Here is a 24420-nt window from a genome sequence, read left to right as displayed (position 1 = left end):
ATGAAAATCAGCCCATGAAACGATTTGGTTCATGGTGCCGAGTGTGGACTCCAGATGGTAATTCATTTCTGGGCCATATCGGCAGCTGTCTGCGGGCAACATTTGGTTTTGCCTGACAGCGGTGATTCACAGGCTGCCTCAACTCAGCCAGACGCCAGGTGTGCTGTGACATTTGGCCCACGTCTAACCCAGAAAGCTCTCGCTCTATGTCAAGCCTCTGCAGCTCGCTTTGACTTTAGGCATACACAGCTGCCCGCAGCGCCAAACCTGAGCATCAGGGTTAGGCCCAGATGTGTGCCACCTCTGGGATTTTCCTGTGGCTCCTTCTGTAGGCACCGTGACGCCATCGATCCTACAAGATTTCAGTGAAGAGGCAGAGCGATGGTGTGCTTCAGCATACGCTTCTCCCAGTTTATTAACCCTTTAAAGCCGGTCAGAGCAGCACGCTCCGTTTTGCGTAACTATTTTTAAATCCCGGTAGCTCTGCAACCACGTGAGCTAGCGCAATAATTTTTTTGCATATGAAACCGGAGGAGTTGTACTTACATCTTATGCCATCAGCTTGTCCTCGGTCACAGTTTCCTTCCACATATAGCTTTGCAAAACCTGCATAAAAAGCACTTGCAGCAACAAAAACATAATATTCCAGAAACACGCTTTGCTGATCCGATCAGCTGTTCATAACACTTCCTACGTCCATCAGCGCGAACTATCGCATGTCCGCCATGACCTGCCCGAAACCGGAAGTGACGTCATTTTCGTGGAAATGTAGTTTGTTTGTTTTTTACCATCAGGGCCTCATGAGCCTATACTGGTGTTTTTAAAAGTTATCTTTGCTTTATGACTTTCTGTGTGGTTTCTGGGATGCTTAGGACTCATATTGCACTGCTGGAAATAGTTTATTTTGATGCATATGCTGCTTTTTTTGCAAATTTGCATTATAATATTTATTTTCGTTTTTCCTGCAGTGTATAAAAATTGGTGTATTTCAAAAATAAAACTATGAAGACACTCAAAATAAATTTCCTGTGGTGGGAAACTATTTTGTGCAACTTTTTTGTATTTACAGTTTTGAGGGATAAGCCTCTTAAATTTCTCTAACTAGAAATATATGTTAAAAAAACAAAAACGATTTTCAATTTTTTTGTAGTTTATTGCACTTTTTTGCAATTTATGTAATTACTATGAACTTAATGCAGACATATTATTAAAATTTGGGCTATGATGGTTGTATTGATGTATAGCAACTTGAAATGCTCCCAGAAATGGCTCCACAGCATGTAAACATATAACATAAGCTCTGGCGGACTTGTTCTATGGTAGGTCTTAAAGGGTTAATGTAAGCTGTTTTTCATCGTTGAAATCGCTCCCCAAAGACGCTTATTGTGTTTGTTTTGAACATTTTTCAGATTTGTTGCTGAACGTATTTGAGAGGTGAAATCGGTCAGAAGCTAAAGAGAATGCCTTCTTTCTTATGAATAAGCATATCTTTCTCCTCAGACCTCTGGTGTCACGGTCAGCTCTGACAGCGTGAATGATTTCACGGGCTTGTGACGGTGAAACGGCTCCTCCGATTCCAGCACCTGGCTTTTGTAGCTGTTTGCCTTTGAGTTTTGTCGCTTTCTCCAGGCTACAATTACCTCTTTAATCTTCATGACCTCTCTCTGTTTGTCTGCGTAAATGAGCTAAACCTCAGACTGATTTGAATATCTGTATTTCAAGCAACAGTTTAACTCTTTACCGTACAGAGAACACAAAAGTCTGACATGTTTTAAATTCTCTCCTCTTCCTCTCTCTTCTTCCCTCCTCACAACAAACCTGCTGTTCTGCTGCTGTGTGCTAATTGGCTTCCCGAAGCGCCAGTAACAGAGTTTTTTCTCTCTCGGTGTCTCCGGGGTCTCTTCTTTTAGAGAACATGCATGCCCTTCTGTTCCTCTGATTATGCCCCCAGAACTCAAGCATATTGCACTCTTAAAGCAAACACGCTGCTGCAAATGCAAATGTCTTGTTCAGACGAAGGAGAAAAAACAAAAAAAACCCTTCCCAATCTGTTTTTGTTGAATATTTTAAACGCAGCAAATGCTGATGTGTGCTAGGAGAGGGGGCTGCTGGACGGTATTGTTTTGGGGGTAGCAATTCATTTGCATAAAGATGACATTTCTCTGGATCTAATTTGTTTATTTCTTTCAACCAGGAATATGCCGAGGGTCACAGAGGAGGAAATGCCACTTGTTATTTTGTTTGCCTGTTTATCCCACAGCAGTTTTTACTGCCTGTTTAACATGATTTTAACTCGCATAAATCTAAAAACTCTTTGTTTGTGTGTGTTTGTCCAACCATATGTTCTGCACTTCAAACAGGTCATATACTTATTGATGATGATTCTCATAATGGCTGTGTAGCTAATCGGCTATAAAAAAAGAGTCTTTTCTTTTCTCTGGTTATTATCTATTTTTTTCCAGATTAAATGAAACTGACAACCACAAAAATTTGCAGATCTTTTGTTCAGGAAGGCCGTAAGTCAAGCTAGGTTGAAATGAACACGTTTATTTAGCATGGCTTTGTTCTGCTATGTCTTTTGCTATAGATTTATGTCAAATTGTATTTGTTGTGTTCAGCTCTCACATTAGTGACTCTACACTTGCAATGATGCAACCCTGTGGCTGCAAAACACACCTCAGCTGACCTCGATGAACCCACATGAGTTCATGGACTCACTGCTTTCATTTTCTTACCGATTTACAAATTCAAAAATTCATAAATATTGTGTTTTACATCTGATTGCCTCGAGCCCTTATGACATCCTCCTCACTGTGCACATGAACATATAAACGTGATGAGCACCTCTTTCGTAGAATTTTGAGTGTTTTAATCAACTTTGTTACATCTGTGGTGTTCACCATAGGAAATGAATGGGCATCCACCCCCCACCTTCCTCACCACCTCCTACCACCTGAATGGCCCACTGAATGACAAAATGAAAAGCCCGCTTTTACAACTTACTGAACAAAACTGGATTTGGTGGTGAAAAATGTTTCTTATGTTAATTTAAGAGCTGTTAAAACTGACTGGCCAGGAATACTAAAGTAAGGGGTGGGGGTGCACACAACCAGAGGGTTGTAAGTAAATTATTAAGCTGCGAACAGAGATGGGCAGTGTTAGTAATCAGATTACAGTAATGCTTTACTGTAATCTGATTACTTTTTTCAAGTAACGAGTAAAGTAAGGGATTACTAAGGGTAAGTAAGGGTAATTAGATTACCGTTACTTTCCCGTAGGAACGCTGCGTTACTGCGTTACTAAAACCGTGATTTTCTTGCGAGAATGTCTCATGACAGTGACGTAAGCGAGTGCGACGTTCGTGACAACAGCTGTGTGCAGATCAACAATGGATCATATATCGAGTGCAGAGAGAGTATGAGCGTGCAGCATTTAAAGCGTGGAAGTACTGACCTTACTTTGAGTTTGATTCCATAAAAAGTGACAAAAACATTAGTGTCCGTTGTGCGTGGGAAGAAAACTTCTTTTTACAGCGAAAAAACCCTAAACTTCCAAACAAGCACCGAGTAGCTACGACGTAATGGGAAACTCACAGAGAAACTCGCGGATTCTTCCACTGACCGCTGCACACCTGCACCAGGGTAAACCTCCGCCTACCCCACTCCTGCTTTACAGGTGAAAATAGAGCAACAGGACCGCTAGTCTTTGACTTTATTTATTTTCTGCTGTGTTTTACTTGCATCTATTTGAAAGACTGAGTGTAAACACACAAAATATTTTATTTTATGTGCTGGAATGTGCAGAAAATAGGTTTAAATGTTAAACTAATTTCTTCCAGTCAGAGAATGTTGCAGATAATTAAATGTTTGCTTGATGCATAAAGTTAAAAGATTAAAACTAATAAAACAAGTTTTAAAAAGAGACTTTTCCATTTGATTACATTTTGTATGATTATACAGAAAAAGTAGAATTGGGCTGAAAGATCTATCACTTTATCACCTATTCAGGTTGTAAATCGTGTTTTTAAAAAGTAACTAAGTAACTAAGTAACTAAGTAACTAATTATTTTTGAAAATAAGTAATCAGTAAAGTAACAGGATTACTTTTTGGGGGAAGTAATCAGTAATTAGTTACTGATTACTTTTTTCAAGTAACTTGACCAACACTGGTTGCGAATAATGGTCACTATAAGGGTCATAAAGGAGGATTATTATGTTTCACAGGGAGAACCAACTCCCTTTACAGAAATAGACTGAAGTACTGCTTGTTTGGAGAAGTTTGGCCATAATGCAAGGTTGATGTGGGCTTGTTTTGCAGTCACATGATCTGGGACGTGACTTTGGGTTCAGTGAGTTGACCGTGAACTCCTCTGTATACCAAAATATTCTAGAGTCAAGGTGCTGCAGTGGCTCAAACTCCGCTGTAAAGGTAAAGAAGTGGGGCTACAATTCCTCCATAATGCTGCGATAGGTTCCTTATAAAGTCATATAGAAAATGTTGCTAAAGGAGACTCTACAACCTGCAACTTTCTTCACGATGATCTATAGAGTAGTTATTGATATTGATAAACATAAGCTGGCCATTAAAGAATTAAATTATGGCATCTCTTTTTGAACTTTGTTACATTTTTTCAAACTCTTTTAAAGTGTAACAATGGTCGACAGGAAGAGTAGCTAAACTTGTAGTTTTTGCTTTCCAATAACAGAATCATTTCCCCGAGCATACAGTAAGTGTTTAGCTTACCTTGGCAAACTGTGCTCGCACTACACTGGTGGAAAGTGAATTTAGAAGAACAAGGAACATAACGACTGACAAAACGCTGCATAATCAAGCAGGTGTTGTGTCTGATTGGTGTTATCGTGTCACTTTCAACTTGACGCCAGCGGTTTTCATCCGTTCTTGGACGTCTGTTTGCACACTTTGATTTATCGTCTGTTTTCGAATCGTTTGTTTCATTTGCTGTTTTAACAAGTGGGGGTGTGAGGGTGGGGGCACGTTCTCTCATCTCACCAGAGTAGATGAGCACATTCGAGAACACGGTATCATCTGTGTATGATGAGAAAATCTCTCCTCGTCTTGTGTCTCGTTTATTTTAAGAAAACTTTTCCGAGAAATGTCTTTTACGGCAATCGTATTGTCCTGATCATCCTCTCGTATGAGACAATGAAACCTTATCAGTGCTGCTGTAATGTAATTAGTGGAGCAGTGGAGCCGTCTGTTGCAGCAGGGAGCCATATGGATTTACAGGAAGACCCACTCAATCTGTATTGATTTCTGAAAGTGAGCAATTGGAGAATCCAGACTTCAGTCGAGCTTCGATCAAAACGCAGAATTCCCTCTTGTCACGAACAATTCCCGTGGTGTGTGTTTTAAGGACACACTTGTTCCTGTGTGTTGGCATCACAGTATGTGCGTCTCCCCTGAGAGCCATTATGGATAATGTTTGTGACTGAGCTGAAGAGGGAAACGAGATCTGCTATCTTTGCACGCCCGCACAGACACAGTATGTAGACTGCGAGACAGACAGGAAGAAGGAATGGAAGTCATTTGTAGCGGCCATCACGCTACGAAGACAGCGTGATGGGGAGAAAATGATGGCAGATGGTTTTAAAAGGTTGTTAGCATGGTAAAGGAGGGAAATGGCTTCATAATGGAATCTGCCTCTCTGATCTTTAATCTGCAGTCTGTCACATTTTGAGTCAGAGAGACGGCGCAGAGAGGGAGGAAATAAACACACACTGGATTATTCCACAGTGAACAATGAGGTGAGGGTTATCGCAGAGAGGGAGTCTGCTGCTAACTGCAGACAGCAAATTATGAACAATGTCTTGCATCATCTTCTTCAAAGTCCTCAGCTGAATAGACCCTTTCAGACATCTGCTTCATTACATGAATGTTTTTAACCATGACTGTTGTATTTAAAGAAGCCCAACAGGAACACCAGAGGGGGACAATGAGAAACACCCAAAACAGGGATGGCGTTACAGCTGGATGACACTGATATTTGTTACCCTCCTCATCTTTTATGGCTGTTTTTTCCCTCTAGTTTTAGGGTCAGTGTCACTACTGGTAGCATGAAGGGGGTACCTGCACCCTACAGAGGTTGCATAGGTAGTCCAATCCTGCAGGATGGTTTGTTGTGTCTCCATTACAGGCAGACAGGCAGTTACTCTAGGAGTGCTGGACAGGGTCGTAGAAGGCCCTTAACCCAGGACATGTATCTGCTTCTCAGGGGGACAGGATCAGCACTGCCAGAGCCACAGAATGACCTCCAGCAGGTCACTGGTGTGAATATCTCTGACCATCATCATAAACAGACTCCATAGAGGTGGCCCAGTGTCATCTAGGGGGCCCTGTGCTCTGCCCAATTGGGATCAGCCATAGAATACCAGACTTGACAGGTCCCCCACTGAGATGATGATGATGATGATGATAGCAGCTTCCTCCTGAGTGTGTGTGACAGGCGAGAAAGGGTATTGAGAAGCCATAACATGGCATGGCAGTGATAGGAGGCGCATTCATGGACCTCTGAAGTCACATTTCAGCCACAAAATGAGGATCTGACATCAGTGTCAATGATTGTATAGGATAAAGATTCCACAGAGTGTATATTTGTTAATAATTTGAATCATTTTGGATAAGGATAAGTGTAAGATAATGGAGAATTTCAGTTTTTACTTTATAATTTGTTTAGCGTAAGATTTACAGTTAAATTGGAATTTTTTTCCCTTATTTAATTTTTACGTACTGTTCCTTTAAGACACGGTAACTGTGCACGGGGGGAGCGTTCGCGATGGGCAGTGTGGAGCAACGGGGGCTTTAGCTAGCTGTGGAGAAAAACAGTTTCTTACCGTGTTTGCAGTGTACAGGAACATTCAAACTGTATTTCAAAACTGTGGAAATAAATGTTTGCCTGTTTGTTTTTCGACTACAAGCGGACTTTGTGGATTATGTTCAACTGCACTAAGACACGCGTACGGCCCGACTACCAGCTAGTGCTTCCGCGGTATTAATGATAATGCCCGAGTTAGCTAGTTAGCTAACAGTGGGAGATTTTTCCTCTGTAGCATCACCGGTAAAACCACACATGACATGCTTTGTGGAATTTGCTCTAAAAAAGATATTTTATGGTCAGAGGCATGACAAGCTACCAGTGCAATCCTGCAGGTATAATGTTTGCGTTAGTGAACAATGTTCCATGTTTGATATGGGAGGAGAGTGGACACACACACACACACACTAATTGTGTTATTCTTACAAAATATACATAGCTGTCGTATATTTATATATGTATGTATGTATTATATATGTATGTATGTATATATATTATGTATATTATATATATATTATATTATGTATATTATCTATATATATATATATATATATATATATATATATTTTATATATATAATATAATATATTATGTATATTATATGTATATTATATATATATATATTATATTATGTATATTATATATATATATATATATATATATATATTATATATATATATTATATATATATATATATATTATATATATATATTATATATATATATATATATATATATATATATATATATGATTATACCTGCAAATGACAGATAATGAGCATTAGGGTGAAAAGCAAGAAAGCCGGTGGGAAAGTGTCAAAAACATCCTAATATTAAATATTAAGTGAAAAAATATTTTCAGCCTCTTTCTAGAAAGCTGTATGTCAGTGATTTTTATATAAATCACCCTTTTAAACTGGCGTTGACCTCCTAGCTCTCTGCTAGACCACGACTCTGTTAATTCGAGGACTGAACTTCATCTCACGATTTTCTTTGGAGTTTTGGGACCTGAAAGAAAACAATGACGTGAATTATTAGCTTGTTCTGCATACAGACCCTCCAAATGATTTTTAGAGTTAGAAGTAGCCGATTGCATGAAATAAGTGTTTATTTGTTTATTTGTTTATTTATAAGGAACCCCATTAGCTTCCACAACAGTGGTTGCTAGTCTTCCTGGAGCCCAAACCATCAAATACCACCAAATAAAATGTTACACAATGAGTTGGATGCAAAATGTCCACATAATTTGGCTCTTACATCCACAATAAGGTTTTACAATTCTGAAAATGTAAACATGTAAATATTAAAAATTATAAAAAATAAATAAATAAAATAAAATAAAAAAAACACTCAAACAAAATACACAATTTCCATTACAAGTGACATTACCCCTCTTACAATTTTACAAATAAATTTAAATTTAAAAATAAGTGTATGACTGAAATGTGCACCATATATAAAGACTGACACCCAGGTTTCAGCATGCAGTGACAACGAGTACATGCTCAGCCAACCGCTCATAATGACTGCAACACATCTGTTTGTCAAGTAGCAGCTCCAGCAACACTTCCAACTCATCTTTTTCGTCTCTGTGGTAATTGGACTGATTTCTGTTGTTTTTTCTGATTCTCTGGACATATATGTGTGCTGTCTCCTTCCCCTCGCATTCTTTATGCTAAGCTAGACTGAACACCATCCCAGCTTTTGCTCTGTACTACACATGAGATTACTATTGATCTTCTTATCTCACTTGAGGAAATAAAGCAATCGGGTATTTCCCAGAATGTTGAACTACTGTTGTTCCTGAAATCCATCTGCGCTTGACAGACTGCTGTTCTCCTCCTCGCACAGGAAGTGGCAGATATCGTGCGGCGTATAGTTCTGTCTGCGACACCTCCCTCTCCTCTGGAGACAAAGGTTTGATTGCTAAAAGTGCACCGATCTAAACAGATGTACGAAGCCAGCAATGCGACAAAATCCACTTGTAAAAACGGCTAACGCGTCTGCGTCCCTCTCACTCTGCTGTAAGTACAGATCTGACTTGTCCAGGTGTGATCCATTAAACACATTATTCATACCTGAGGGGAGAGGAGGAAGACAGAGATCACCATCTGCTCACAGCTTGATTAAATTAATCACGTGTGAACTCTGGCACAAAGGCCCCCATCCCTCCCTCTCTCGCTCTCTGTGAGACATCACGCTCTCTCTCTGTCAGTATGCGTCGTTGTAAAATAAGCAGCGAGAAACTTCGGGGGAAAAACTAGTTGCCCTTTACTTTGTGGATCTGCAGATGGGCTCCCGTTTTGCCCCAGCTGGGAGCCACACAACATTTTGCAAATGACTCTTGTGCGAGCATGCTCTTGGCAACACAAACAAACGCATAGCAAGCGATGGAAAAAGCGCTTTTTGTGAGTCATTGCTCGCTTTGATACGAAAAAGAAGCCGTCGTGTGGTTTGAAGGGGACTCGGAGTCGGTACAAAAGGCAAATGAATTGCCTGTGTTTTCCCTTATGCCTCTTTAAATATTGGAACACAAAAAGCTTTCGCAGGGAGACAACGTTGCGGGGCTTGCAGAGCAAATGAGATTCTCTCCACGAAAACAAATTCTTTCAAATCCTCGGGTGTGTGTGGGCGCGTGTTTGTGTTACAAGCGCAACGCCTGCTGGGATAGGTTCCTGCAAAACAGCAGTGTTTTGGAGCAGAGCTGATGAGCAACTTGAAAGTACACAGAGGATGTGCGGAGGTCTAATTGAGTGTTTTTTTGGGGGGGGTTAACATCCACGCATGGTGTTTTGCAAATCGGGCTCGTGTCCCATTTAAGGTCTTCGTCAGTTTAAGCTGTTTGTATCCCACACACTCAACACGAGGCTGCTGATTTTACACTGAGATTTAACGCAGCGAATCAAAAACAAGCATTCCAAGATTTCATTCCCTCAAAATAACAGCTGATTGCTAATAAGATACAATCTCCAATCTCCTTTTTGTCGTGACATCATTCAATTATTCCTCCCTAAATAAGATCCAGCTCTGAATCATCATCACAACCCTCCAGCACTTCCACTCCGCGCTAACGGCCCCGTACTCGTGTGCTAATAATAGCGACTCTGTCCTCAAAGACGTCTCCGTCACTTTAGTTATGAGCATTCTTCTTCTGTCTCTGGGTTATTTTATTCTCCGTTCTTCGGTGGATGTTTGCGAGTCAGCATTTGGTTGGAAGATTGACAGCCAAAGGCACAAACAGATCCAGACTCAGACTTTGTGCAGCTGTGATATTCCTCGATTTTGTTTGCAGTTCTGTTTAGAGTTTAAAATCGTTTTAGTAACTCTTTAACCCTTTTACTGAATTCCACTTCCCTCGAAAAATCTGCCATCCAACACTTCATCTCCTCATCTACCAGCCGACTGTCAGTCAAACCTCAACTGACAGCCCAGCTGGTGAGCTCTCACGGATTGTGCTGTTACCCAGCCGGTGTTTGAGCGACAGCAGTGTGCTGGAGGTGGCCAAGTTTTCCATCACGCCGAACGAGCGCCGCATTTTTACATGACATGATCATCAAAACAGAATAGTGCTTTGGAGTTGTTATGTTTTTGTGTTTTCAGAAATGATGCCGGTCGCAGCTTTGGTGATGAAGAAACTGTCAGAATGTGTCTGAAGCAGCTTTTAGGAGGCGTTCAGCAGCAGTAATGGGTTGTTGTTGTATTTTTTCCCGAACTCTATAGACTGTTTATACAAGATAGATGTAGCCACGCTGGTATCATCCAGTTTCTTGGCCCTGTTGTGAAGCCTCATGCTGTCTGTTTTGCCATTATCGTGTTGGTTTTGTTTTGTTAAATGGGACGCAGTGAGGAAGGAAGGATGGTTGGTAACGACCTTCTTTATCAATCAGGACATCATGTTGTATTGTTTTAAGACTTCAAACTAGCACTAGAGCCCATAAACTGATGCAGAAAGTGTTTACTGAGGTCATAAAGAAAGGGAACTGAGGCTGTAGGTACGTCAGTGTTTGGCTGGTTGGCTGGATCTATGAGGCATCCGATTCCCCGACTATAAACTCTCGCACAGTTTTACATTGGGGCCTACAACTTGTCTTTTATTCGGATTAGAGGCAGAGCGGTTGAGTCGAGGGAAAACCCTTCAGGAGGAAATATTCTGATTAGTTTTAGACCACCGTTATTCTTTTGAACCGACGACAGTTGATGCTGCAGACACTCAGCTAAACAAATGTGTTTTTCTAATCATTTTATGTAATGAGGGGTGGCTGTAGCTCTGGTGGCAGAGGAGGTCAGCCACTAATCAGAAGGTCGGTGGTTCGATCCCAGGCTGCCTCCTGATATTTGCATGCCAAATATCCTTGGGCAAGATACTAACCCCATGTTTGCCTACTGGTGGTGGTCAGAGGGCCCGGTGGCGCCAGTGTCCGGCAGCCTCGCCTCTGTCAGTGCGCCCCAGGGCAGCTGTGGCTACAATGTAGCTGCCATCACCAGTGTGTGAATGGGTGAATGACTGAATGTAGTGTGAAGCGCTTTGGGGTCCTTAGGGACCAGCTATACAAATGGAGGCCATTTACCATTTATGTAATAACAGGTTTCTAAATATGTTTTCTAATAACCAAGTAGCCTTTTAAAATGATGATTAGCATTAGGTAACACAGTGTGCCATTGAAACACACTTGTGAAAAAGCTTCTACGTAGGTTCAAATATTCAGTGATTTACTAATAATGATGTCGTTTTGTCATATTTGATTAATTTAATGTCATTTTTCTGTTACTTTCCTTGAAATAAAGGAACATTTCTTAGAGACCTCCACTATATATATATTCATGTTGTTCGTTCGAGCTTCAGTAAAAGTGGATAACAATAGATTTCACATCCAAAATACCGTAATTGTCGGGCTATAAGCCGCTACTTTTTGCTTTGAAGCTTTGAACCCTGCGGCTTTTAGTCAGGTGCGGCTTTTCTAAGGATTGTCCATGATTTTTGTGATATCGTAAGACGATTTGTTTTGTTTGTTCCGCTGTTGTACGGCACTACGTTGCCTGGCGGAAGGGCATGTGATCAGACACACAGTATCGGGGTTCAAGAGTGGTATGTTGGTCACATGTCCATCCGCCAGGCAACATAGTGCCGTACGAAGTAGCGCGAAAAACAAACTTCAAAGTAGCGCTGCGCGTTCAGCGGGAGGTGTGGATGACGAGCGGCGATAAACTTGCGAAAAGCAAGTTATGCTCAACTCCACCAGTGGAATCTGACAGCGTGGAAAAGTGTGAAAACATCCACAATCACCTAAAAAGTTATACAAATATGTACACCTAATTTTTTTTCAAAATATTAATAAAAGGGGTGTGTCTCCAAACAGCCATCTCTTTCCTGACAATTCCCTTTGTGCATATTCTCTTACATATGATAAGTCAACATTGAAACACCTGCGGCTTTTAGTCAGGTGTGTACGGATCCCCGCAAGGGACATGGGAGAAAAAAAAAATTTAAGACGGACTTTTGCGAGATCTCGCAAAACTAACTCAGGATCTCGCAAAACAAACTCGGGATCTCGCAAAAGTTTTGCGAGATCCCGAGTTTGTTTTGCGAGATCTCGCAAAAGTTTTGCGAGATCCCGAGTTGGTTTTGCGAGATCCCGAGTTTGTTTTGCGAGATCTCGCAAAAGTTTTGCGAGATCCCGAGTTGGTTTTGCGAGATCCCGAGTTTGTTTTGCGAGATCTCGCAAGACTTTTGCGAGATCTCGCAAACGTTTTAGCCGCATTCTTCGGACGCTGGCTCGAAGCCGACCGGGAGGTCGAGGCACGATGTGCCGGGAAAGCGGTGTTCCTCCCGGCTGTAGTAGGTCTCGACCTCCCGTTAGTTCGAAGCTAACGGGACCTCCCGTTAGCTTCAAGCTAAAACTTTGAGCTAAAACTGCGGCTAAAACTTTTGCGAGATCTCGCAAAAGTTTTGCGAGATCCCGAGTTTGTTTTGCGAGATCCCGAGTTAGTTTTGCGAGATCCCGAGTTTGTTTTGCGAGATCTCGCAAACGTTTTGCGAGATCTCGCAAAAGTCTGTCTTAATTTTATTTTTTCTCCCATGTCCCCTGCGGGGCTCCGTAGGTGTGGCTAATGTATGTCCAAAACAGGATTTTCCCCTGATTTTAGCTCGTGCGGCTAATATTCAGGTGCGCTTTGTAGTCCGGGAAATACGGTATACAAAATCAAACATTTGCAACCCCTTGTCCAAATAAGTGTTTGCATAGTTTCTTTTAATAATGTATAAACTCAGTTTAGAGCACAGCTTCTATATTTTTGGTGGTCATTCGCACATTGTTTACAGTGACTCTAATCTGGAATAGTCCTGCTCTCAGTCCTGATTGAGGCTGATCTCAGCTCTGATTGCAGAGGTCGTGCTGAGGCTGGAGAGCCGGTCGCAGCGTGCAGCCTGCCGAGCCAATCATATGTCAATTTTGCATAAAGTGACTGGAGGACAAGGTGAGCCACTTTGTCACCCAGCAGTGCGTCTCATCTCTAATCCATTAGGTTGCAGGGAGTCCAGCTCTGATGCCCTCAGGTTTGCAGGAAGTGTGTGTGCGTTTGTGTGTAACTGTCATGGTGTCTGTCTGAGCTAATAAAAGTGTGTCTCTCCACAATCGGATGAGACAAAGCTCAGGGTTTCCTAGTTTACAGATGCCCGGGGATGAATACCTTCTGTCACATCCCTTTCATCCTTGTTCTCCTCATCACTTTCTCTGCCTCTCGTCCTCTCCATCACTCTCTCGTACCTCACTCAGCATCCTGTCGGCACTTCTTTGTCCTCTGTGTTTTGTGCTCTTGTCATCATTATTTTTTCTTCCTCCTGTCTGTTTCTTTCTAGATTCCATTTTATTAGATTAGTAGATGACGTTTTCCTCCTTTGCGTCACCAAACCTTCTTTTTAAGGCCATAAATGCTGATTTTCTTTTCAAATTGTGTTACCTCACTCTCATTCTTTTCTGGATTTGTGCATTGTGTTGTGTGTAATTACAGCTGAGCAGATATTGATGTGGCGCCAAGTTCCTACGCCCCACAAGGGTACGACTGGACAAAGTTGCACTGTTTGCAGCAGCAGTGCAGTCATGGCTGCTGCTGGACTCAACAGCGAGCATCATATTTGTGTGCTGACCATCTCACACGTGTGTTTGTGTTTGCCCGATCTGCCAGTCAGGTCACGTTAACTTTCATATGAAGCATGAGTGAGACGTATTTTTCAATTCTGTTGAATTTTAAAGCATATTTCTCGTCCCAGCCCAAATCCAACGGTTTCATCCTGATACCTGATGGCAGCCAGGGTGGCGTTGCCAAACCTGTATAGGCCTGTGTATCCCTCCACGGATATGCAATCACTGATCCATCACTAAAGCCGTCACACTTACAGACAGCACAATGTTCTCCACACACGTGCTGCTCTCATTTGTGAAAATCACAGGGTGGCGATGGTGGAACTGCTGGTTCTGGTATTCTATGGCAGATGCCAGTCGGGCTCCACAGTGCCAGGCAGTGAGCTCAGGGCCCACTAGATGGCGTTGGGCTCTCTGCCACCTTCATTGACTCTGTTTATGATTTTGGTGGCTTAACCCTTTAAAGCCGGTCGGAGCAGCACGCTCTGTTTTGCGTAACTATTTTTAAATCCTTGTAGCTCTGCAACCACGTGAGCTAGCGCAATAATTTTTTTTGCATATGAAACCGGAGGAGTTGTACTTACATCTTATGCCATCAGCTTGTCCTCGGTCACAGTTTCCTTCCACATATAACTTTGCAAAAACTGCATAAAAAGCACTTGCAACAACAAAAACATAATATTCCAGAAACACGCTTTGCCGATCCGATCAGCTGTTCATAACACTTCCTACGTCCATCGGCGTGAACTATCGCATGTCCGCCATGACCTGCCCGAAACCGGAAGTGACATCATTTTGCGGAAACGTAGTTTTTTACCATCAAGGCCTCATGAGCCTATACTGGTGTTTTTAAAAGTTATCTTTGACTTTATGACTTTCTGTGTCGTTTCTGGGATGCTTAGGACTCATATTGCACTGCTGGAAATAGTTTATTTTGATGCATATGCTGCTTTTTTGCAAATTTGCAGTATAATATTTATTTTCGTTTTTCCTGCAGTGTATAAAAATTGGTGTATTTCAAAAATAAAACTATGAAGACACTCAAAATAAATTTCCTGTGGTGGGAAACTATTTTGTGCAACTTTTTTGTATTTACAGTTTTGAGGGATAAGCCTCTTAAATTTCTCTAACTAGAAATATATGTTAAAAAACAAAAACGATTTTCAATTTTTTTGTAGTTTATTGCACTTTTTTGCAATTTCTGTAATTACTATGCACTTAATGCATGCATATTATTAAAATTTAGGCTGTAATGGTTGTATTGATGTATAGCAACTTGAAATGCTCCCAAAAATGGCTCCACAGCATGTAAACATATGATATAAGCTCTGACGGACTTGGTTCTATGGTAGGTCTTAAAGGGTTAAGGACCCTCTACGGCCCTGTCTATCTCCTGGAATCTCCTCCATGCTCGTGAGACTCTGTAAACATGAGGAGGAGAAAATGTCAGTGGCCTCCACCTGTAAAACCATTCCTGTTTTGGTGGTTGTGACATTGTTGCCCCTCTAGAGCTCCTGTTGTTAATTTCACGAACACCAAAGCAGCTGATACCGATTAACACCCCCTCTGTTACTTAACTGACCGGATCAATATCCCAGAACTTTACTTGACTTGATGCTGTTCTCTGATGTTTATCAGTCATGTTTAAACACCATGTTTGGAAATCCACAGTAAATGACACACACACATTCCCACACTTGTAGTACGCTAAATTTGACTTTAATATCACGCCATCAACACGGTGTCCCTGTTGCACCTACATCATTTGTACAAACATTACACTCGGTACTGTATAATACGCACACGGACACAACCTCAGCATTGTCCCACTTTATTCTCCCTGACGCCTTGTACAGAGCTATGATGTGCCCTCCAGCTGTGCTGTAAAGGGTAGCTTGGTCCAACTGAATTAGTAATGAGGTTTGTCTAACACAGTGCGGTGCAGGTCACAGCGCACTCCCTCTGCTCATCTGTTCTCAACCCGAGCACAGAGTACACACACACGGCTTCAATCTGCCATCCATCTTTCTTTTCCCCTCTCCAGCTTTTTCTTTTTTTGTCTGTTCTGAAAAGCACAATGCATTAACTAAATGCATCAGTGAATATAAATGGCTGCAAATGAGGTGACTTAAAACTCTTAAAAACTTTGCATGACTCAGAATGCATTTGTGGCCAAGAAAAATGGAACACCGAATCATTTGCAGTGCTTTTAGGGTGCTTATTATGAGGCTATGAGTGGACTTGGAGGGAGGTGCCATTTCACCCACGAGGGCACTGAGTATGTTATTACCAAAGAGGGAAGTACTGCTGTTCAAAGTAATAAAAAAAAGCCATTTGCCGTAGGAAGGAGGCACTTCACAGTCCTCCACTGAGGGCTGGGAATAGAAGTAGAGATATTCGGCTGGTTGGAGTCAAAATCTTAAAGTCAAACTGCAGAAACAAAAATTAAATCACAGTAGAAACCTGTGGAGTATGTTACTGTGATGTGCCATAATTACCCGTCTGGAGAAAACTCAGAACATGAGCCAGTCACGATCACGTGATGGAGTTTGTGTTTTGTTAGTCGTCCCCTCTGAAGAAAAAGTGACTAAAGAGCTCAACTGAGTTTTTGGACAATTTTTGCACCTCTGCTTTTTCCACGAACATAGAAGTGAATCATTTATCACCTTTCAGGTGTCTGAAAATGTATCGCCATTTCTTATTGGACATTTGTTTTTCCTTTTTCTTTTTACCTCCGCAGAGAAGGTTGTGTTTTTGGTGCGATAAATGTGAGAGCTCCAAAAAGGTTTTAGTCAATTCTGATGAAACTTAGTAGTTTGGGGTGATGTTAGCAATCCTTCAAAATTCAGCTTACATCCACCGACATCTTCAATGTCACCTTAATAACAAATCACTACATATTGCCCATTACTCCTCCATAGTATTCTTGTAATCCCAATAAACCTGTCATGATGTCTGCATTGAACTGCATTGATCTTGATCAATGCAGTTTTGTTTGTTTTTTTAAATATGAGGAGCAGAGTGTGACCCTCCTCTTTTTCAGGCTTTTTTACATTTGTCTTTGGTTGGGCATCATGTTCGGTCATGTGTTGATAACTTGCTCAATATGTGACTTCAGTTCAGTACAAAATTATCCCATACATAAAGTTTATTGTCTTATTAAATATTTAATGCAGACCAGTGCAACGTCGCACATAGTTTGGGGGGCAAAGACACAGTACAACACAATATCTATGAAAGATGTGCAGGCTTCAAATGAGCACGCTCAAAGCTGCATGCCAAATATCCTTGGGTAAGATACTAAGTTTGCCTACTGGTGGTGGTCAGAGGGCGCCAGTGTCCGGCAGCCTCGCCTCTGTCAGTGCGCCCCAGGGCAGCTGTGGCTACAATGTAGCTGCCATCACCAGTGTGTGAATGTGTGGATGACTGAATGTAGTGTAAAGCACTTTGGGGCCCTTTGTCACTTTCTGCTTGAAACTTAAAAAAGTGGAAAACATTCACCTTCAAAGTAACATTTAAAATAAGAGCTTTTACTTTTACTAAATGCTCTGTTTCTTGTTTGTGTCGCACTTTTTCACTTTTGCCGTGAGTAGTTTGCAGACGAGTCACTGTCTTCCACGCAAACCAAGGACGACCCCGTCAATTTGCTGGTAGTCGTTTCCCCTGCTGACCGCCGGCAACCACTTCCACAGGTCCAAGAATACACGTGCCGATGCTAAAAACCGATTAGGATCGGGGGATTTTGGCAAGGGCCTTGGTGTCTTTGTAAAGTTTTGTAAAGCATTAAAACCACCAGGTTTTAATGCGGCGGCAGACTGGTGTACCCTGAATCGGTGTACGCCTTCGATGCTTGTTTCCTGTGGGGGAAGACGGCGGGTCTGTGTGCCGCGCTGGAGTGGTAGGGCTGTGCAGGATGACTGCTGCGTTTCCTTCGGACTACTCCTCACCCCCTACCCAACCCTTTTTTTTGTTTCATGTTCTCATGCTGTCCTCCCATAGGTGCCCAGCATGAGTAGAGGTCTATTTTTTCCTCTTGTACTTTCCCATTGTTGTGTACTATTTCAGTGTTTTTCTGTAACGCTGCCGATCTCCGACCTGTATTCCCATGTGATGTCTATGTTGTGTGTGTAAGTCGGGGGGGAGGGGGAGGGGGGGGGGGGGTTGTTTCTATTCCTCTGCGGGGCAACCTGCATATGGCCAATAAAGCTTTCATTCAATCCTCAATCATAACGAGCTCTTGGGTGATGAGTTGCAGTCGTGATGATGTTTAGTGTTCAGTTGGAAGTTGTAGATGAGAACTTTAAGCTTACCAACTTTCCCTTGTTGAGCAGAAGGTACTAAACGTTGTCACCTTGTGTGAAATGCAAACCTGGCACAGCACAGCGGGTCCTGCCAAATGTCAAACGTCTTACAGCGTGACAGCCCAACGCTACAGTACGTGGGCTCCATGAAAAGGGGTTTAAAAAAGTGAGTAGCAGGTTATAAAAGTTGACAGCGCTTTGAGCAACTGTCAACCGCTGTCATGGGAAAAGAAAACAAATACTTTTTGATCTTTTTGAAAAATTGAATTAATTCGTATTTCTGTTTTTTTTTATTTTGTTTGAGTTTAACTTCAAGCATTCAAACCACTGTGGTGTATATTACACATTCAAGATCGTGACTTCCGTGCTGGCTCGGTGTTGAGTTCATTTTTATGGATTGAAAAAAGTTTTTGTTTATATACTTTCTGTGTTTTCAACACCTTCACACCTGAGTGAGGAATTCCAGCCGGCCTCGGTTCATGAATATTTCATTCTCTCAGAGGATCCCCATCTTTTGGTGATTTGGACAAACAACCTGCAGCCTGCACAGTGAAAAGCGGAATACATTAAAGCCTCTTTGCCTGCTATATTTTTTTAAATCGATCATTTCAAACCGCCAAATATGCCTAAAGCATGTTTTTGGTTGTTACTGTTTTCCACCATGTGCATGTGTGGCGCAGAAGTCCGAGCTGATCTGAAAACCAAATGGTGTCACATTGGGGCACGTTAGAGGATTTGTTTCCACTTCTGCAGAAATGGAAACAAATTGTGGCTCAAGAGTTGGGAGTTCGTCTTGTAATCGGAAGGTTGCCGGTTCGAGCCCCGGCTTGGACAGTCTCGGTCGTTGTGTCCTTCAAGACACTTCACCCGTTGCCTACTGGTGGTGGTCAGAGGGCCCGGTGGCGCCAGTGTCCGGCAGCCTCGCCTCTGTCAGTGCGCCCCAGGGTGGCTGTGGCTACAATGTAGCTGCCATCACCAGTGTGTGAATGTGTGGATGACTGGATATGTAAAGCGCTTTGGGGTCCTTAGGGACTAGTAAAGCGCTATATAAATACAGACCATTTACCATTTACCAAATGGATCTGCGCAGCTGCCTGATGGTGTTATTTGGAATGACAATAAAAATCCCTGTTTCTTCAATCGCATTTGAGTTCCATCCTTTTCCCCGATGCTGCAGAAATGACTCTTTCAGCCCTCAGTCAACAGGTTTTGTTTGATAACCACACGGAGCGCTTAGACTTGGTCATAGTCATTTCTCCTGAGAAAGCACTGTGAATAGAGCTGACGGAAGTTCATTTGTCATTACATCCTGCAGTGTAATGTTGTCAAAAGCATCTGGCAACACAGTTGTTGGTGAGGGTGATGAACGCTGCTGACGGAAACTTGGGGCCCCCCGTCTTGCCGATCGGGGCCCGTCTTTAAATGACCGTAACTAGGGATGGGTATTGTTTAGGTTTTATCCGATACCAGTACCAAACCGGTACTTTTGAAATGGTGCCGGTGCTTAAACGGTGCTTAAAGAATGGAGAACACAAAATTGGTCCTAAAACCTCTCATGTTCAGCTGTTTTTTTGTAAAAAGATAACAATGTTAGCCTTTTCTGCAGCTATGGGGCATATATGGTATCACTCTTGGCTGGAAGCAGTGCTTAAACAATGGAAAAAACACAAACTTTGTCCAAAAACCTCTCATGTTTGACTGTTTTCCACTTTTTCTTTGGTCATTTTAGCCTTTTTGGCCAGGGTGAAGGGAGTATCTGCCATCAAACAAGAAGACAGCCGCATGTAGCTATGATGATGTTTGCTAGTTCACCTTACATACATTAATGTAATAACGTGGTTAGCCTACTCAACGTAAATTACACACGAACAACATTAAGCTACTCACGCAGAGAAGAACGGCTGCTGCTGCATCATCATCCTCATCATTTCTGCTACACTGGCAGGGCTAGGGGCCAGGACTCTCCTCTTCGGGTTTTTGGGGGATGTTGCTAACTCCGGGTCCGATAACAGGCACCACACCCGCAGTAGATGTGCTCGGTGTGAGGTCTCGCAGCAAGCTATCAAATACGGCGCATTTCTCGGCTTTTAACAAAACGCTATGCGTCGCCAGGTGTTTCATCAGATTTGAGGTGTTACCTCCTTTGACAGTATCACAGTATCAGCTTAAAGCACTTGTTGCAGCTGCTGAGTTTGCATCTTTTGCTGTGAAGTACAGCCAGACTTTGACCGCTTCGCCTTGGGCATTTTTAATCTGTAGCTCTGCTCTAAAAGAACGTACGTACCTGGACCCGCCTACTATCCTCAGAAACGTAAAATGATTGGCTAGAATCTAAAGTGTATCATTCCATGTATCATGACCGGATCACCGGATACCGGTACCCATCCCTAACCGTAACTCTGTTCCTGTTGGTGCTAGAGACAAAAATTCAAATGGTTTCTGAAAATAAAGAAGATTTACGCTCATATTTGGTTTATTACAGAAGCACAAAGCATTCACAAGGTACAAAATAACTCCAGGCAGCCTGTGTAATACCTGGGTGATAAAGGGTTAACTGTATAATCCTAGTCATCGACCGCTCTCTCTCTCTGTCCACAGAAACTCCTCTGAAGGATGGGGAAGATGCGGCATCCTCGTCAGACGCAGCCTCAGACCCCGCCTCCTCACTCTTCAACCACTGGGGTCACGACCTTGGCCCGGAAAGCCGAAGGGTTGCCCTCAAGAAGTTCAAGTACTATGGCTACAACGGTTACCTTAGCGACCGCATCTCCCTCACCCGCCCGATTCCAGATTTACGGCCTGACGGGTGAGTGTCGGTGTGGTGGTGTTCTCCTGTAAGGATTTAACAGGATGTGATTCTGAATGTTGGCGTTTCCCCTCAGATGCAGAAACATCTCCTACTCATCAGACCTTCCCCAGCTCAGTGTCATCTTCATCTTTGTCAACGAGGCCTTGTCGGTGTTGCTGCGCTCCATCCACACGGCCATCCAGAGGACTCCTTCCCACCTGCTCAAAGAGATCATACTGGTGGACGACCACAGCAACAGCTGTAAGAACCTTTTTTCATGTCTACTTCTACTTGCACATCTTCTTCTGCTTCCTTAAGGGGTCACCACATTAGATCATCTTCCTCCATCTCACCTTATCCCTGAGATTCCCCCCTCTCACTACATCCATGAACCTCCCTAGAGGTCGTTCGTTCCTCCTCCTGCCTGACATCTTCAGCATTTCCACTCACCCTCCTCTGCGCATATCCAAACCATCTCAGCCTCGTGTCTTTAACTTTGTATCCAAACCGCCGAACCGGAGCTGTCCCTCGGATGTACTCGCTTCTAATCCCCGTGGAAATCTTAGCTCCTCCAGCTCCTCCTCAGTGCCATCATCTCCAAACCAGACCTCAGAGCAGGTCTCACTACAACCTTGTAAACCTTCCTTTTCACTCTTGCTGCGATCCTTCTGTCGCAAATCACCCCTGACATTCATCTCCACCCACTCCACCCTGCCTGGACTCTCTTCTTCACCTCTCTTGTGCACTCTCTCTTGGATGGTTGACTCCAGATATTTAAACTCATCCATCTTCACTCTCTCTGCTCCTTGCAGCTTCGCCTTTACACCCGTCTCCGTCTCATTCACATGTTCTCTTCTGCTTCTACTCTTGCTACAGATCAGTGTCATCTGTAGATGTCGTGATCCATGCCAAGTTGTATTTCTTCTAATCCTATAACGATGCTTTTTTTCTGGGGGGGTTTCTAATCAAAGTCTTCTTGATCTTTTACTTCATGTAGAGCTGGAATTTATTTGGTGTAAAACTGCAGAAACTCGGTCAGTGAGGACATCCATATTCAGAAAGCTTTGCAAACCTGTACACTTCTTGCTTTTAAGAAAAAGATATTGCTGCCTCTAAGGATCTGCAAATAAAACACATCTTCTGAGTATAAATTAGTGTGTCTGTATTTATATGTACGTTTCAGAAACAAAGGTCTTCACAGGCCTCTTCTCTGTATGTAGATTAAGATTTTATATGCATTGAATTATTGATTCTTCAGTTCTTCAAAGCAGCTCTTCGGCTGGTTGTAACAGCATCATATGTGTAAGATCAAAGATGCTCAGTCGCAGTCGCAGCTGTGTAAACAGACTCCAATGATAAATCATTAGTTTTCAAGACGTCTCACGTCCGGTGGAAGAGGAATAATGCACGGATAGAAATAAAACAGTATATTTAAAGCTAAAGCCACGCTGAAGGCTTACATGATTACACCGTGGGCACAGAAAGGAAAAGTCTAAACAGAAGAAGACAGAAAACAGTAGAAATGAAGTGGCGTCGTAAAAGTCTGCAGCTTAAATAAAACAAATAAAATAAAACAAACCACTGTTCTGCTGTCGGTGTGAGAGGAGTGGACTGTTAATGTTTCCAGCTCTCACGCATCCAGCGTGTGGCATTAGCCCGGTCATTAAGCTTCTTTTTTAGCTTTAACATTAACCTCCTAGGACCTGGCCAACGCGTTCTCACTCCCAAAGCGTAACATTTTACGCTAGGTGACAAATCGTCAACATATTACGTTTTTGGCTACCCACCACGTTCCTGAATGACGACCTCGGAAAAATGAGGAAATATGAGAACCGTATGGACTCAATCTACACATGTTCGCTCTTTTTCTTCAAATCACTTAGAAACACGCTATTTAACATCATTAAAGTCTTGGTTAAGATCAGGAAAAAGGTTATGGTTAGGGCTAGGGATAAGGTTAGGTTTAGGGCTGGAATACAGGGCTGGAACGTCTATTACCGCGGGAGCGTCATTGCACTGGATTTCAGCCATAACCCGCTGCGTACCATAAAAACGCCGAAGGTCTCCTTTCGCGTTCCTCAGGAACGCCGCGGGACGTGACAAAACGTCGGCATGTTACGCCTCGGGAGTGAGAACGGGCTCACCTGGCGTCCACATATGTGGACATCACATTTTGGGTTATTTAGACCAAAATACTCAATTTTGCTCTACAAGGGCCTGATATCCACTTACGAGGACATTATACTGCTACTGTTCTATCAAAATTTAAACGAATATCTTCATATGTGGCTCTTATTATTATTTTTTTATGTTTTCAGCCCAATCAGCCCAAATATCAAAGAGAAATTAAAAATGCATGCTGTGGAAGAGTTCAGGTCTTAGGAGGTTAAGCTTGTTTCACGTTTCAGTGGAGGCAGACAGACCTGTGAGGCTAATCAGGATTGAATCTCTGATTCACCCCAACCGGTCGCAGCAGATGGCCCCGCCCCTCCCTGAGCCTGGTTCTGCTGGAGGTTTCTTCCTGTTAAAAGGGAGTTTTTCCTTCCCACTGTCGCCAAAGTGCTTGCTCATAGGGGGTCATATGATGGTGGGGTTTTTCTCTGGATGTATTATTGTAGGGTATAAAGAGCCTTGAGGCGACTGTTGTTGTGATTTGTTGCTGTATAAGTAAAATTGAACTGAACCTGATGCACTTCATCCAGGTTTGATGCATGGACTGTAGAAAACATGGACGACGCGACCCCGCCTCCTACCATTGTGCAAAAATGAAGCCAAAATACCCGCTTGTGGAGGCTGCCATCTTGCAAATTTGGAGCCAGAGTCTGCGCAGTAGTGACTTGAGGTGGCGCAACTGTGTAACGCTCCCGCCCACACACCCGCTGGACGTGACCGCAAACACGTCCCCCTACACTTTTTACGTAGCCCGGCTGCTCGAGTTTTTTGCTGGTTTACCGCAACTGACGACTTGTTTATTTAAGGTAAATACAACCATGTCACTGTTATAAAAAAGACACACAGCTTATCATCTTATAGTTCTAAAATCACTCTGTTGTTAATTCGTTAGTTAGCTTAGCCGCTAGCATACGCACTGTGTTGAAGGCTTGTTGCTAGCTAGTTAGCGATGCTACACACCTGCTACTCTTAACTTACCGAAAAAGTACAGCGGGGCCTCGGGTCCTTCTGTCGGGTAGTCCAGTTTACTGAAGAACACCTCAGGCTGTCAGGTTCAAACACTCGGTCGTGTTTTCGTAGCGTAAACGCTGGGCGTCCTCTCAGAGCCTACGCTCTATCTGCTATTCGCGAACAGAGATACGCAAGTTTCTCCATGACTGCAGCTGTCAGTCAAAGCTCTTATGATGAC

The 24420-nt window shown here is 42.7% G+C and overlaps 1 protein-coding gene across 2 annotated transcripts in view; it reads left to right on the top strand.

The window, feature by feature from the left end:
* Window positions 1-24420, top strand: part of galnt18a (UDP-N-acetyl-alpha-D-galactosamine:polypeptide N-acetylgalactosaminyltransferase 18a) — a 232302-nt gene that overhangs the window by 95426 nt on the left and 112456 nt on the right. For both annotated transcript variants that reach the window (XM_087844204.1, XM_087844203.1), the window contains exons 2-3: window positions 20870-21077; window positions 21154-21320. In XM_087844204.1, coding sequence (XP_087700330.1) covers window positions 20870-21077; window positions 21154-21320 — 375 coding nt within the window. The remainder of the gene's footprint in view (window positions 1-20869; window positions 21078-21153; window positions 21321-24420) is intronic.

This window comes from Neolamprologus brichardi, chromosome 7 (genome assembly GCF_056152115.1).
Source record: "Neolamprologus brichardi isolate AB-2024 chromosome 7, ASM5615211v1, whole genome shotgun sequence".
In the NCBI taxonomy this organism is placed as follows: domain Eukaryota; kingdom Metazoa; phylum Chordata; class Actinopteri; order Cichliformes; family Cichlidae; genus Neolamprologus; species Neolamprologus brichardi.
Note: the sequence above shows the minus strand (reverse complement) of the source record. Positions and strands in the feature narration are given on the sequence as shown.